Here is a 16950-nt window from a genome sequence, read left to right as displayed (position 1 = left end):
CACAGGCAAGGGTCAGCTTCTGTGGAAGGAGAAGCAGAGGCTGTCTGTGGGAGGGGTAGGAAACTCTTGCCCTCAGGTCAGGGAAGAAGACATCCTGCTCTGAGGGGATCCTAGAAGGAAAAAGAAATTAACCACCTGGGGAAAGGACAGTAAAGTGGAGTCAAGATCTTGCACAGGTTGTATGGTGAGGTCAGCTACAGCAGAGGAGCTGGAAACCGGCACCCCAAACCAACGCAGGGAAAAACGCAGTCTGCGGGGGGCAGAAGGGCAGAGTCGTGGGAGTCACCCAAAGGGCTCACTAGCTCTGCCCCAGGGGCGCCCAGGGCCCTACCACGGGTCCGACAGGTCCTGGCAGCTTCGCCTTTCCCGCAAGGTGCTGGCATCAGCGGGTTGTTGGGGCCACACTGTCTCCCTGACCTGGAGAAGCTGCAAACCCAGGGCTCGGGCGCCCCAGGCCAGGCCTCGCTCGGCTCCCACCCGCTTGTCCCCCGGACGCGCCACTGGCAGAGAATGGCCCCCTGACGACCAAACCAGTGACTGCCCGGTCCTGAACTAACCCTCACCCCATCATCTCGCAGCGCTCCTGCGGTTAAACCTACGGGCGTCCTAAGTTCAGGCTGGGCCGGGGTCTGGCCTCTGCCGGGAGGATGCGCAAGACCGTGGCTTCCTGCGCTTTTCAGACGGAGCTCAGGCACCCAAACACCCACAAAATGAAAAGGAGGACACTGGGAGGGAAAGAAGGCAGAGCTGGGCGGGCGGCGGAAAGGAGAGAACCTGCGTCCGGGGTGGCACTGGACTGGGAAGGGCCGCTGCGGCCCCTGGAGGCTGGAAAGCGACGCCCCTGGGCGCGCGGCAGAGAGCCAGGGCCGGAGCTCCTGCCCCCCCCCCCCCCCCGCGGGAGCCGGCGGGAGCGGGCAGCCTGCCTCGGCCACTGGGCCGGCTGGGACCCCGGCCAGGTCAGGGGCGAGTCCTTGAAGCAGGAACGGCTAAGGGGAGGGAAGAGGGCCGTGAGCGGGTCGCCGGAACCCTCAGCTGGACCCAAGCACTTCCGGGTCACGGGCATAGGCTTTGGGGTTGGCGCGGCCGGTAGGTGTCCGTAGGCCCCGGGTGACTGCGAGGCTGAGTTGGGGCTCCGTGGACTCCAGCCTTTCGCAGAGGCGCAGGGCTCCGCGGCAACGCCCCGACAGCGGCAGGGCGGGAGGACGCGCCGCCCGGCGCCGCAGGAAGCCCCGTCTAACCCAGACTTCCGTAACCAGCCAAGCTCGCAGGCAGGCGGGCGTGCGGAGCACGTTTCAGGCCTGAAAGGTCCGAAAGACTTAAGGTTTCAGAAAGTACTTTTTTTTTTTGGTAAAAACTACGAAAAGGTTACTACAAAAATTACAAGGTCTCAAAAATTTACTTCCTACACATTCTCATGAAATTCCTGGACAATCTAAACAAAGAGAGAACAAAGGGATGGGACACTCCGGTATAGGAAAGGGGGAGAGAATGAGGGTTTTTATCACCTAAGGTGCCTCTGTCATTATATTAACTACTTAGAAAGAAAATTTACATCTACCAAAAGATAAGAAATTACTTTGAACAGTGAAATCAGACCTTCAAAAATGAATGAAATCTTCATTAAAAAATAAGAGTCTATCTTCACATTTGGAATCAAAAGGTTTATCTTGGGGCCAGTTCCTTGGTGTCTATAACAATGGTGTCCCTTCCATGGTGTCTCCAGGTGAGGCTTGGCCTCTTGTAATAAATAATAAATAAATAAAAAATAAAAAATATGGCATTTCAGAATATTCTGTTTTCTTCTAGAGAGGTTCTAGTGTCAGAAGCTCTAAGGAAGAAATGTAGAAAATTTTGGATAATGCTAAAAAATGATTAACTGTATTAAACCAAGATAAGCCCATTAGAGTAAATTTTTTAAATTGTATGAAAACCTGGACAAAGAACATATAAATCTGTTACATAGTGAAATCTTGTAGCTTAGTAGAGTTTTAACTTAGTAGCATTCACACGAAAAGATGAATTACAATAGCAATTTTTAGAAAATACTGTCAGAATTTGTCATGTGATTAGAAAATGAAGATGACTTGCGGAGCGGGGGAGCCTACTTAGCAGATACTTTTTATCCCATGAATCAGGAAAAAGTCTGGAGGGCTCTGGAGAAAATGTTTTTGATTTTACAAAGATTCTTGAATTTAAAAGGAAACTAAATATTTGAGAAAATCATGTTGTAAAGGAAATCTTGAAATGTTTCCCCTGCTGTTAGAACCTGAGATTTATTGAAAACCACCTAGGTGAATTGTAGAAAATAAATTATTCTTCTTTCTTTTCTAAAGGAGTGTTTGGATGAGGGGCCCTTTGTTTAAATCTTCCATTCAGTCTGAGAATTTCACTTTGAATCACTGCCTGATCCTACACAGAAGATGAAATGTACTGATCTGCCCCTAGGAAGCTTCTGAAATTTGCATATTTAGAGGAAACTCATCAATATCTTTTTGTACTATCAATTTCTTGTGTGAGCAAGCTTATTTTACCTATCTAGGATAAATAGCAAGGACAAAAACCATCTTGTTTGAGTTGAAAATGACATTTGTGTACGCATATATCAAGTTTGGCTCAATTGAGTATCTATGCAGCAAACTCAAGTACAGGTTTCACGTTAAAAGGTAAATTTAATTTTTAATTGCAAATATTGTAATGCTAACGTAAGAAATCATCCAAACCTGTGAAGAATTTTTGTGAGTTTGAGTCAAACTGTTGACAACTGCCAAGAAGCTAATACCTCAACAGATTGAGATAATGCCATGGAGAATGGCAGTTTTGTACCTTGCTTTGTAGATTACTATCAAAGAGGGAGATGGTAAGTGGGTTACATGAAATCCATTGGTGATAGATTAGGAAGGTGGGAGATAGCGAATTGGGGAAACCTCTGGGACTGGATAAAAAGTAAAATGATAGACATACTTCTTTTAGTTAGCTGAGTGCAGCGTAGTTAAGAGTCAACAATTAACTCAGTAACAATGAGGGGATTTGTGGTCTCTGCAGAGCGGTGCCTGAGCTTTGAGGGGTCTGAAAAAAGGGCAATTACTTTGGCATTCCAACGATATGTTACAAATGCAAAACGACAATAGACAGGCTCAGTTAAAGTAAAGATTGACCTTTGTCAGGGACGATACCAGCCTAGGACATGACTATCCACCATAAACTGATTTTTAGTTTAAAAATTTTAATTTCAGACCATCCTTTGTGGTTGCTTTAGGTCTCTGAGTTTACGAGGCCACTATGGAGGCCTTCCCTGAGCTTGTCAGGTTTAGTATGTGGCCTCTTTTCATCCACAACATGTTGCAAGAACTAACACATGTATATTAATTTTATAATTGTTAGAGCTGTATTTGAACCTAATGGTGTCAGTAAGAAATTTTTTTCAAAGTGTATAAAATTTTGTCAGTTAACATGTATGAATTATGTTAAATGGGAAAAGTCAAGCAGAGAGAGACAAATATCATATGATCTGTCTTATATGAAAAATCTAAAATAAATAAATAAATAATCTAGTTCATAGATACAGAGAACTAATTGATGGTTACCAGAGGCAAGGGTTGGGGGTGGTGGTGGGAGAAATGGGTGACCTGTTTTTGTTAATAGTTTAAATAAATTTTTAAAAATAAAAAGTGTTTTTTAAAATTGTATTTGAACTATAAGGATTAAGGCTACAGCAGAAAGAGATGGGATCAAAGTCAGGTGATTTTTAAAAATTACAGAGCTATTTGTCCAATTGACAGTTGTTTGAGTGTTCAGTTTATAATACTTTCAAATGGATTGATCATAAGAGTATCCTTGGTTTTGTATGAAATAGAGCATGTAAGAAGAAAATATTTTATTTATTTTTAAAATACAAAACATACAGGACTCAAAAATTAAAATATAACAAGTTATAGATTAAAAAGCCTTAGTCCCCCATTTCTATCCATACCACATCCCCTTCTCTTAGCCGTTTTCATTATTTTATTATGCATCTTTCCAGTGATTTTTTTGTGTGTATGTAAATAAATGTAAAAATGTTTGTTTATTTACCTGTGACTGACTTATGCTGCTCTGCACTTTATTTCTTGCTTTCATAGTACCCTAGGAACCTTTCCTTGTCTGTACAAGGAGAACATAAGGAAAATATTTAAACTAAGAGGACTACTAGCGTGACAAATCAGTTGAATGAATGAATTGTAATATTCTTGAATTATACTTCAGCTTTAATCATTGTTTGGTATCTCTTTAACTTCAGTTTTTCTCGTCATTTGAAATCCTATTGTAAAAATTATCAAATTATAAGTAAAATAATTTATAGCAAAATGAGATCTGAAATTTGATTCAAAATAGAGTGAATGGGAGTATAGATCGAATTAGCTTGGATATGAATTGGTAATTCATTGAACTATGCATTGATTACACTGTGATTCATAATACTATTGTACTTTTGGTATGTTTGAAATTTTCCATAATAAAAAAAATCTCATTGGTTTATTTTGTTCATTAGATTCCACATGAGTAAGATCATGTGACACTTGTCTTTCTCCAACTGGCTTATTTCACTTAGCATAATACTCTCGAAGTCCCACCATGCTGTCTCAAAGGGTAAGGGATCTATGTTTTTACAGCTGCTTAGTATTCTATGGTATAAATGTCCGAGAAGATGCTTGATATGATTTCAGTCTTCTTGAATTTGTAGAGACTTGTTTTGTGTCCTAACATGTGGTCTGTCTTTGAGAATGTCCCATGTGCACTTGAGGAGAATGCATATTTTGCAGCTTTGGAGCGGAATGTTCTATAAATGTCAATTAAATCCATCTGATCTACTGTGACATTTAGGTTCACTGTTTCCTTGTTGATTTTTTGTCTGGAAGACTTATCCAGTAAAGACAGTGGTGTGTTAAAGTCCCCTACTATGACTGTATTGCTATCAATCTCTCCTTTAAAGTCCTCCAGAAGTTTTTTTATTTTGTTTTTCCCAACCTGTGTGTGTCTTTGGTTCTGTAGACAGTATACATTTGGGTCTGGTTTTCTTATCCATTCAGCTACCCTTTGTCCTTTGATTGGAGCATTTAATCCATTTATATTTAAGATTATTATTGATAGGTACTTATCTATTTCCATTTTATTTCTTTATGCCTATGTTTCTCTTTCTCTCTATTTCTACTTCTCATTACAGCAGTCCCTTTAACATTTCTTGCAATGCTGGTTTGGTGGTTATAAGCTCCTTTAGCCTTTTTTTTTTTTGGTCTGTCTGGGAAGCTCTTTATTTCACCATCTATTTTGAATGATAGCCTTGCTGGATGGTGTAGTCTTGGTTTCAGACCCTTGTTTTGCATTACCTTGAATACTTCATGCCATTCCCTTCTGGCCTATAGAGTTTCTGATGAGAAGTTAGATGACAGCCTTATGGGAGCTCCTTTGTAACAGATTGCTCTTCTCTTGCTGCCTTTAAGATTCTCTGTCTTGAATTTTGGCATTTTAATTATGATGTGTCTGGGTGTGAGCCTCTCTGGATTCTTCTTGCTTGGTACTCTCTGTGCCTCCTGAACTTGTGTGACTTTTTCCTTGACCAGGTTAGGGAAGTTTTCTGCCATTATTTTTTCAAATAGGTTCTCTAATCCTTGCTTACTTTTGACTTCTTCTGGCATTCCTACGATGAGAATATTGTTATGTTTTATGTTGTTCCACAGCTCCCTTAAATTGTCCTCCTGTTTTTTTAATTGTCTTTTCTTTTTGTTCTCTGATTGAGTGATTTTTTTTCTACCCTATCTTCTAATTCACTGATCCAATCCTCAGCTTCCCCTGCTCTGCTGTTCATTCTTTCCAATGTTTTTCTTATTTCTATTATATCATTCTTAATTTCCTTCATAGTTTCTATATCTTTTTGATGCTGTTGAGCATTTTTATGATCAGTATTCTGAACTCTATATCTGATAGATTGCTTATATCCATTTCATTTAACTCTTCTGGAGAATTCTTTTGGTCTTTCACTGGGGACTTGTTTTTTTTTTTCTTGTTTTTTTTCCTCTCCCCATTTTGGCTGCCTGTTTGCATTTGTTTCTATGCATTAGGTAGATTTGCTAGGACTCCCAGTCTTTTGGATGGTCTCTGTTGCAAGTCAATGTCAGACACTGTTTGTGACTGGTCTTGAGTGCCCTGTTTGAACTTTTCCACACTCCACAGCTTCCGGTTTCCTATGCTGGGGCTGGGTGTGTTTGAACAGGACCAAGATATGCACCAAAGTGTGCTTTTCCAAGCCCTGAGTCCAGAAGCAAATCAGACAAAGACTCAAAGCACCCAGAGGCTGTTATTCAGTCTGTTAAGGAGCCTCAGACTGTAGAAACTCCACAGGATGGTGCCAGAGGTTTTCCTGCAGGGTGGAGCAATTGCTTTCCCCACAGGCAAAATCTGCTTGGAAGGTAAATGTCTGCCTGAGAAAGAGGTCCTCTGTTGTATGGGAGAATGACTCAGCACTGGGGTCTAATGGGTGCCCTCTGATATCTATTCCCCCAGCCAGCCCCCCTAGATTCTCTTCATACTCCTCTAGTCCACTCTGTCTTCCCTCTGCTAGAGCCCAAGGTGAGTGGCTGCACACAAAACTTTGTGTGTTGGCTCTTTAAGAGGGTGCCTGCATTTCCAGCCATCTCTCCCTGGCAGACAGAAACCCTGCTGCTTTTCACAGCCAGATGTTATGTGCGCACCTTTCTCAGCTTTGGTGGTCTGTGCTGAGGAGCCTAGCTTGTGGTTTAGACCCCCAGAGTTCTCAGTGGGAACCCCCACAGCTGAGATATTCTTCTGAACCTTCAGCTGCTGCCTATGGGAGCACAGCCAGCCCTCTCTCACCTCTGTGCGTCCTACTAGTCTTTATGTGATCTCCACTTTAGGTCCTTGGTTATGAGGGTGCTCTCCAGCTTGTCTTCAGTTGCAGTTGATTATTCAGGGTTGTTTTTCTATATTTTAGTTGTAATTCCAGTTTGGTCCTGGGAGAGTGTCAATGTAGCTTCCACTCAATCCGCTGCCATCTTGGATCTCCCTCATTGATCTTTTGTATTGTCTTTTTGGTCTCTATTCAATTTATTTCTGCTCTAATCTTTGTTATTTCCTTTCTTCAACTAACTTTGGGCTTCAGTTGTTATTTTTCTAGTTCCTTGAGGTGTAAAGTGAGGTTGTTTGAGATATTTTTGTTTTGTGAGGTGGGCATTTACCTTGATGAACTTCCCTCTTAGCACTCTTTTGCTGCATTTTGCTTTGAAGCTTAAAAACATGTGTGGCTTGCCCTGGCCAGTGTGGTTCAGTTGGTTGAACATTACCTCATGCAAAAAAAAGGTCAAGGGTTCAATTCCCTGTCAGGGCACACACCCAGGTTGTGGGTTCAAGGCAGCTGATTTATGATTCTCTCTCCCCCCCCCCGCCTTTCCCTGAAATCAACAAAAACATATTAAAAAAATAAAACAAAAGCATGTATGGCTTAAGAGTGATTTACTAGTTCCCAGGTTTCATGACTACTCTTTTTGCTTAGACCTCTTCTTCCCACAGCTCAACAAATAACTTCAATTTCTTGTTTAGTTTTTTCATCTTAGCTCAGCCAGTTCAAGCAGTCTTTGCTCGCACTCCTTCCTCAAAACCTAAAGTAATGATACTTCTCATGCCTTGTCCATGCTTCCATTTAAGTATTTTATTTTCTCTAAAAAGGATTCTGTCTAGAAAGGATGGAATTCAGCCAAACTGAGTTCCAGGGGACCTGTGTGCTCTTCCTCTCAGCTCTTGATTTAATTTGTATTTATCTCAGAAGAGCTGCTGTTCCTTAAGTCTAGGGTTCAGAGCATTTTAGCACACATAATTTATTAACCACCTAATGTGTCCCAGGCACTGTGCTTTGTGCTGGAAATACAGAGATCAAAATATAATTCCTGCCCTAGGAGTTCAGAGTTTGTCAAAGGACACAGATAAAAACGCAGGGTTATAATACACTGGATTACGGATTGAGACTGAGGTCAGCAGAATATGCCACAGTTCAGGTTGCAGCGTGGGCAGAAGAAGTTGCTCAGAATTCATATGCACCAGAGTAAACTGAGTTGAGTAAGAGTTAGTCAAGTTTTTAGTCAAGAGTATATAGTGAACACAAATGGAAAAAATGTAAATAATGGTTCAGAATTCTCAACAAAGTTTTTGGTGTGTGTATGGTATATGCTATTACTAAAGGATAAAGTACAAGGCTGGGAGAAGCAGAAGAAACCAGAGATGATGCAGAGAATCTTCCCCTATCTTATTACACTCTTGAGGCTTCTATTATTTCCCAACCTAGAAGTCAGGGAAAGAATTCCCAATATCATTTTAAGTCTTCAGGGAGAAGACACTATGTCTGTGTTACTTGAGATATAAACATTTCCTTTCACTGCCATGCAGGAGAAAGTTGGATGATGACTGTGGCCTTCCACAGCTGGTCAAACTCCATTCTTCCTTTCATTCCCACTTTATTGACCCAGTAATTTTACAGGGGCCTGGTTTGGGGTAGTTGACTGATGAAGGCAGAAACATTTCCAGTCATCCCTTGGTGAATGAAGGGTCAGCCTCCTTTTCAAATTTATCAGGCCTGCAATCTGGAAAATTTCCTTTGAATACAAAGTTTCCTTGGGTCTTTTAAATATTTTTTCCCCTCTTTGTCTTTCTTGCTCTTTTATGGTTTTATCTCCTCACCATTTTCTCTAGCAGGCACTACTGCTGACTGGATTCCTGATGTCTGGATCAACCAATCCACATTTTGGAGCATCTCCACTGGAAACTAAAGTTATATATCATACCCATCAATAAAGAGATTGGTTAAAGGCCAATGACTTCTTCAGCCTCCTTCCTCCCTACACTCAGGCTAATGCCAGGATCCAGGGAAGGTGGGTTCTAAAACAGGAAAATTGACAGTTTGTACATAAAACTCATCAGCAAAAAAGTGAAGGCCTGGCTTTAAATGGAACATTTTTCAACTCTTAGAGACGGAAGGAATTGTAAGGTAAGTGCATTACAATTTTAAATAGATAGATGAACGTTTTAACCCCTCCACATCCTCCCCTTGCCTTTCAGCCCTATGTTATTCTTATAGTGGCATAACTTGGAGGGTTGTGAGATCATTGTCTGGCACTTGAAGCATGCTTGTTCAAGCCTAAAGCAGTGATCGCATTGCAGAAGACACTCTTTCTACAGAGAGAGAAGAGTGGGCCCTGATAGCTGACTATCCCATGACCAGAAAAAGGGCAGCACAATGCAGCCTCCTTAGAATCAAAAAGCCTCTTTGTTTACAAGGCAGAAGAACAATATCTCAGGCCTTATATCCAGGAAGGAAGCACAAGAGAAGGAGATTATTCAACTTTTGCCTGTTTTCCAGAGTGCTTTGCCAGTCCTCAGGAACTCCAAGGATACCAGGCTATTGTCAGTCTCACAGTACAAGGGTATGTGAAGGACGCCAAGATGGAACAGGACACTGAGTCATAAAAAGGGAAAGAGGATTCTTGCAGGGTGATCTCCACCCTCATGGAGACATCAAGATCATTCAGGGGTAGGTAGTAGGAATTCCTTCCGTATTGGGGGTTGGGACTCCCCTTCCTCTCACTTAAGATATAGTTAGGTTCAGTTCAATGGAAATATTTTCATAGAGAGCAACAGAAAGTCAGAAAGAGTTCTCTTTTAGGTGACCAGTCCTCTCCCATTCTACTCTTCCTCTTATATTCTGTGCTTCTGCCTAAATGTAGTATGGTCACATGCTGCCTAAATGTACTATGTTCACACATTAAAACCCTTTTCTTCTATCAAATTCATGCTAATTTTTTAAGGTAATAAAAATGATTTTTATTATGTTTAGAGTGCAATGACTGAATATTGACAAGTTAAATTTTTCCAAGTCATACAGCTAGTTCAGCTTAGTATTTCAGCTACGTGGCTTCTTACTCTTTGTAAGAAGAGTATTTTTCATTTCTAACTTGTTTCTATCATCTGTTGTCTTGTTTTCCAGCTTTCTCAAGAGCTAGGGCTTTGGTAATATTGCAAACTGCAAGATATTGTTATATTACTTTTTTTTTTTTTTTTTTGCACGTAGCAGTTTGTTTTCTGGGCTGTTTTTTAAAACTAGGTGGTCTATACTGCAGCCTTATTCCTTCACATAGAGTGTGCTGAAATACTACCCATTTTCTAATATAATACAATTTTCCCTTGCAAATAAGGTTTATTGTTTTATTGGGAATTTCTTCTTTTTTTATTGAGTTTATTAGGGTGACACTGGTTAATAAAATTATATAGATTTCAGGTGTACAATTCTATAACACATCATTTGTATATTGTATTGTGTGTTCACTACCCCAAGTCAAGTCTCCTTCCATCACCATTATCCCCTCTTTATCCTCTTCTACCTCCCCCCACCCCCCTTTCCCTTCAGGAATCACCATACTATTGTCTGTCTATGAGTTTTCTTTTTCATTTCTTTCTTCTTCTCCTCCTTCTTCTTCCTTAATTCCTTCACCTTTTATGCCCAGCCCTCCAAACCCCTCCCCTCTGACAGCTGTCAGTCTGTTCTCTGTATGTATGAATCTGTTTTTATTTTGTCTATTAGTTTATTTTTTCCATTAGATTCCATATATAAGTGAAATCATATGGTGCTTGTCTTTCTCTGACTGGCTTATTTCACTTAGCACAATGTTCTCCAGGTCCATCCATGCTGTCACAAAAGGTAAGATTTCCTTCTCTTTTGCAGCTGCGTAGTATTCCATGGTGTAAATATACTACAGCTTTTTTATCACTCACCTATTGATGGGCACTTGGGCTGCTTCCAGATCTCGGCTATTGTAAATATTACTACAATGAACATAATGGTTTCTTCAGATATATTCCCATAACTGGAATCTCTGGGTCATAAGGTAGTTCCATTTTTAATTTTTTCATGTAACTCCATGCTGCTTTCCACAGTGGCTGCCCCAATCTGCATTCCCACCAACAGTGCACGAGGGTTCACTTTTCTCCACATCCTCACCAGTACTTGTTTTTTTGTTGACTTATTGATGATAGCCTTTCTGACAGGTGTGAGGTGATATCTCATTGTGGTTTTAATTTGCATAGTGACTTTGAGTCTCTGATAGTGACTTTGAGCATTATTTTATATGTCTATTGGCCATCCATATGTTCTCTTTGGAGGAGTATGTATTCAGGTCCTTTGCCCATTTTCTAATTGGATTGTTTTGTGTTTTTGGTGTTGAGTTTTATAAATTCTTTATAAATTTGGGGTATTAACTCCTTATCAGATGTATCCTTGTTGAATATGTTCTCTCATTCAGTGGGTTGTCTTTTCATTTTGTTGATGGTTCCCTTTGCTGTGCAAAAGCTTTTTAGCAAAGGAAACCATCCATACTTATTTTTTTAGTATTTAGCTTAAGGCATCACCTTCCTCCAGAATACTTCCTGTCTCTCTAAGTGTCAATTGGTTCCTTTTCTATGTGTCCCCATAGGCTCTGTGCTTACCTATGACATTCCACCTGTGACATATGTTAATTTTTTTGTCATTCTCAGGCAGTGAGCTACATAAGGGTAGCAACAATGTCTCCTTTATGTCTCTGTAGCACCTGATACATAATCAACACAGAGCAAAAATTAAATGGTTTTACTGACAATAAGGCAATTTCTTTAGAAGCTGCAGAGAGATGAAGCTTTGAATGAAATCTATAGGGAGAAAGACTATAAAGCTACTTATCTTAGACAAAAGGCACAAAAATTTTCTTGCTGGGGTGGTATCCACAGGTGGGAAATTGTAAGTAAAGAGCTTAGTGTTTGCTGGGACAAAGACTCCTGGGGTGTGCTAGAGAACAATAAGGCTGACAGAGAACCAAGCAAGGTCTTAAGGTAAATTCTCATGCTTTGCATGGCTAAAGGGGTCAGCATTTGCCTAATAACTGAGGCATTTTTAAAACTAAGTTTCAGATATTATTTGGTTCTTATTGAGGCAGAATAGTTAGATGTTAGGAGAAATTTTGACAAGTGGGAAAAAGGAAATGAGACAGATGGTTAGACATATGGGGCCAAACAATTTGAGCAATTTACAGCCAGCTATTAAATAACAAGATCTTATCTTCCCTAAACAAGAAAACTTGAGAGCAAATGGTTTACACCTCTCCTCCCTAAGGAAAGAATAGCTTAAATCACCCTGGTCCATAGATAACAGAGACCCAATTAGTGCCAGCCAAACTCAAGGAAGGGGATGGAGTCAGGGGAATAAATAACAACAACAAAAAAATCAGAGCCAAACAAATCTAAGATAGAGGTAAAGCTGACCAGAAAATGACCCTGGTCCCTCTATGTTCTCATTTTGATACATCAACATATTAAAGAAACACCTGGAGAACTGATAAATATTCTGCTGAGACCTTCCCATGAGATCTCCCCTAAAATTCCCGCCCACAGAACAGAGGTAAAAACCCTCAAGACAAAAAATGCCAGAGCAAACTCTCTCTGGAGCATGCCCATGCTTTTCTTTCCCTTTTCTTTCTCAGATGTGTATCTCTTCTCTCTTTCTCCTAAGCTCTAAGAGTCCTGGTGAGACTTGCAACCAGGGGAGCAGCAGGCAGCGACCAGCTCATCCTGGGCTAACCCCAAGGGCCCCTTTTCTCTGACTTTTCAGTGAGCTAACAGCAGCCCTGCCTTGGACCACTTCTATCATGACTTTTACTTCTTAATGAGTCCTTGCAGCCCAGCGTGGCTCACTTCTTTTCTATAACATTTCTAGAGGGCCAAAGCAGGGCACTGCCTAGGCTCTCTCCTGTTGCTTCTTCTATCCTAAACCCCTCCTTTGTTTCACTGTCCTCAGCCTTAATCAATGTACTCCCAAAATCACTTGCACTCCTGTTGTGAAATCTTTCCTGCACAAACTCAAGAACCCACACACTACTGGCCGGCCTGAGACAGACCTGCTCTGAGCTGGGCCCTTTTCAGTGACATTAAACTTGTGATCTTCAGAACTGGAAGAATAGTAAGGCGACTTCATTTCTGAATTTGTTAGTAAATACCAGGAATTCATAATTCTGTCTTTGGAAAGCTTACCTAATAAAGCCAAGTTTGTGAAAGGACTTTGGATTGGTATCATGGACTGAAAAGCTTAAAAAACTCATCTTCTTTTCTTTTTTTTAAAATTGGGATTATTTTTAAAGCAATGAAGTTTTTTTGGTTTGTTTTTTATATATCTTTATTGATTTCAGAGAGAGGAAAGAAGAGGGAGAGAGAGACATAGAAACATCAATGATCTCGAGAGAGTCATTCATCAGCTGCCTCCTGCACGCCTCTGACTGGGGATCGAGCCCATAACCTGGGCATGTGCCCTGACTGGGAATCGAACCCCGATTGCCTGGATCCTAGGTCGATGCTCAACCGCTGAGCCATTCCCAGCCCGGCAAGAAACTCATCTTAATATTCCCTAGAATACTTAGCTTGTAGTTGACACTAAATAAATAGATATGGATACCTGACTGACTCAATGTAGTTTATCCTTCTTATCCCTTTTAAATATGGCCTAACTTTCTTTAGATAGGCAAGCACTCTGCGACAAGCTGAGTTTAGTTTGACCTTTGGGTTGCTGTGGTAATTCTCCATGAAAAGGGTAATTTCATGTAACAGATGTACTAATGGCCTAGATTCCTATTGCTTATTCTATAGCTGAGCAGTTGAAGGACAAATAAGCTGGATGCACAGATAGTCTTACAAGGAAAGTGGCAAACCAAGTGAAGAGTCTGGTGCTCTAACTTACAGTCCAGGGCTTTCTCTACCATATCATTTGTCAGTTAAGTGCTAGAAACTATTTTAAACCCTTTGTATTATTATTTCACTTGCTCCTTACAACTTTTTCAAGGTTACTTGGCTAGTAAGTAGAGATACTGGAATTCAAAGCTAAGCAATCCAGTTCAAGTTCAGATCCTGGCTGAATGGAAATCATATTTTTCACAAAATCATTTCTTTGATATTTTGCTGAAGTCAAATGCTCAATGATATTATTATAATAATGAAGTATCACCATTTAAAAACTGAGAATAGGAGATGTGAAGTTGGAAGCTCTTGGCACTTTCATGCCTAAGTTTTAACTGCCCTTTATGGAAAATCTTGTCTAGCTCTAAAATCAATTAGATGAAGACCTCAGGTCCTTCAAATCCTTTTTTTTTGTTTTGTTAATTCTCATTGGAGTATTTCTTTTTCTTTGATTTTTAGAAAGAGTGGAAGGGAGAGGGGGATCGAATCTGCAACCTAAGTATATGCCTCTGACTGGGAATTGAACCTGTGACCCTTCGCTGTGGGCCAATGCTCTAACCACTGAGCCCCATCTGCCAGGGCTCTTCAAAATCTTAACAGAAGATGTGATTGGAGAAAGTGGGGACATGCGTGCTATATCATGATAAAATAAGTTTCAGGATTGTTCTGGAGAAGACTTGTCTTCACCAGGATTATATTCATGTTGTTGCACAGGTGGGAAAGATAATGGCTCCTGATGGGAACCAGAGCAATGGTGTGACAGAGTTCATTCTGGCAGGTATCCCAAATCTCAACAGCACAAAAGAAGAATTGTTTTCTGTCTTCCTTCTTGTTTATCTGCTGACTCTAACAGGCAATGTGTTGATTGTTGGGGTGGTAGGAGCTGATACTCGCCTGCAGACTCCCATGTACTTCTTTCTGGGAAACCTGTCCTGCCTAGAGATCCTGCTCACTTCCGTGATCATTCCCAAGATGCTGAGCAATTTTCTTTCAAGGCAACACACTATTTCTTTTGCTGCATGTATTACCCAATTCTATTTCTACTTCTTTCTTGGGGCCTCTGAGTTCTTGCTGCTGGCTGTCATGTCTGTGGATCGCTATATGGCCATCTGTCACCCTCTGCACTACCCCTTGCTCATGAATGGTACTGTGTGCTTTCGGGTGGCCTTGGCCTGCTGGATGGGAGGGCTCCTCCCTGTGCTTGGCCCCACAGTTGCTGTGGCCTTGCTTCCTTTCTGTGAACAAGATGCTGTGGTGCAGCACTTCTTCTGTGACAGTGGCCCACTGCTCCGCCTGGCATGCACCAATACCAAGAAGCTGGAGGAAACTGACTTTATCCTGGCCTCTCTTGTCATTGTATCCTCACTGATGATTACTGCTGTGTCCTATGGCCACATAGTCCTGGCTGTCCTGCGCATCCCCTCTGCTTCAGGCCGTCAGAAGGCCTTCTCTACCTGTACCTCCCACTTGATGGTGGTGACCCTCTTCTATGGAAGTGCCATTTTTCTCTATGTGCGGCCATCACAGAGTGGCTCTGTGGATACTAATTGGGCAGTGACAATGGTAACAACATTTGTTACACCACTGCTGAATCCATTTATCTATGCCTTGCGTAATGAGCGAGTCAAGGAAGCTTTGAAGGATATTTTTAGAAAGGTGGTAGTAGGCTTCTGGGGGGATCTTTTACTTGCTAAGAGTTTCAACAAGAAAATAAGGAGGTGAAAGTGAAGGGATATAATAACCAGTCTTAAGTCCAAGTCTTCTCCACTCTCATTCTCTTTCTTATTATCATCATGGACATCACCAAATGACTGCTCTGAAACTATTATGGAACTCCAGAGTCATCAAGTCTATCTTCTTTCAGGAAAAATTCCTTGATTTTTACCTCATACGTAGATCCATATTATTACTGATATAACATAATCAATACCATCATTACATCATAAGATCCTTCAATCTGTGAGATGCTGGAATTCAAAGCTAGACAATCTGGTTCAAGATCCTAACCTAAGGGTCCATGGTCACCAGAGAATCATTGAAGATTTATAAGCCTCATTGGTATGTAAATTTTATATGTTTGAATTTATATGTATTTATCCAGGAAGAGGATCTGTAGCTGTAATCCAAGTCTCAGAGGGATCTATATGTGACCTTTGCCAAAACTGATTTAAAATGCTCAGTAGAGTCTTCCAATTGTTTGTGAAAATCAATAATGAAAAGAATTCCTTATAATAAAGAATAAATAACAATAACATATACAGATTATCTGGAAGTTTTTATATATACTTTCCAAAAAAAATTACATTTACTGTCAGGTGGAAAAGAGGTAAAAAAATCTTAATAACTGACTTATTCACTTTTCCATAGCAATCTAAAGTGCCTCTGGAAAAGCAATTCAAAGAGAAATTTCATGACTAATAACATTTAATGTGTTTTTCTAATTTTCACTTTATTACAAAGATGAATTTAAGACATCACTTGTTTTATCACTGGGTTGTATTTCTTTCATTTGTCCGTCTTTTAAATTCTTGTATCTGTTGTCATCAGTCTTTTTTTGCTTGTAGTAAAATTGGGTTTGAGTTGAGGACCTTTAATATCAACGGTTCTCACTATGGCAACCAGTTACCACAAAGCAGACTTTGTGGTAGATATTTTCTCTACATCATTGGATATTTAAAAGGGAATAGGGATTCCTATTTTTGGTGCCCTTGGAAATCTTGAACAAATATTTATTCATTTATTTAGCAAAGGTCTGTAAGCATATACTAATATATGCTAAGATGAACAGGAAATGGTTCTTAACTTTGAATGGGGATTATAAAGTGGCTTACACAATAACACTGGAGATCATATAAAAATTGATTTACCTTTTCTAGTATTCTCTTGTTAGAGAAGTTTCCAGAAGCAATCTTTCATTAAACAAGAATTAATTCCTTGTTGGACTGTGTTTCTATAGATAGAGACAATATTTTTAAAAATATCAAGATATGGATTGCACATCAGCTTCAAAAAAGTGCTGCAAAATTGGCAAACTGGGCATTAGCATGCAAAGAGATGGCCGTAAAGCTTCAGTGAGCACAGGAAATATTAATGATACTCTCATCTAATTCTATCAGGAATACACAAAATGCATGCTAAATATGTCCATCCTGAAAGATTTTT

The 16950-nt window shown here is 40.4% G+C and overlaps 1 protein-coding gene across 1 annotated transcript; it reads left to right on the top strand.

The window, feature by feature from the left end:
- Window positions 1–14514: 14514 nt before the first annotated feature.
- OR6S1 (olfactory receptor family 6 subfamily S member 1) lies at window positions 14515–15510 on the top strand. Its single transcript, XM_016199659.2, has one exon. It carries the CDS (start codon window positions 14515–14517, stop codon window positions 15508–15510), a length of 996 nt encoding a protein of 331 aa, XP_016055145.2.
- Window positions 15511–16950: the final 1440 nt, after the last annotated feature.

This window comes from Miniopterus natalensis, chromosome 1, assembly GCF_054644295.1.
Source record: "Miniopterus natalensis isolate mMinNat1 chromosome 1, mMinNat1.hap1, whole genome shotgun sequence".
NCBI lineage: Eukaryota > Metazoa > Chordata > Mammalia > Chiroptera > Miniopteridae > Miniopterus > Miniopterus natalensis.
The sequence above is the reverse complement of the archived record's forward strand: the minus strand, read 5'-3'. Positions and strand labels throughout refer to the sequence as shown.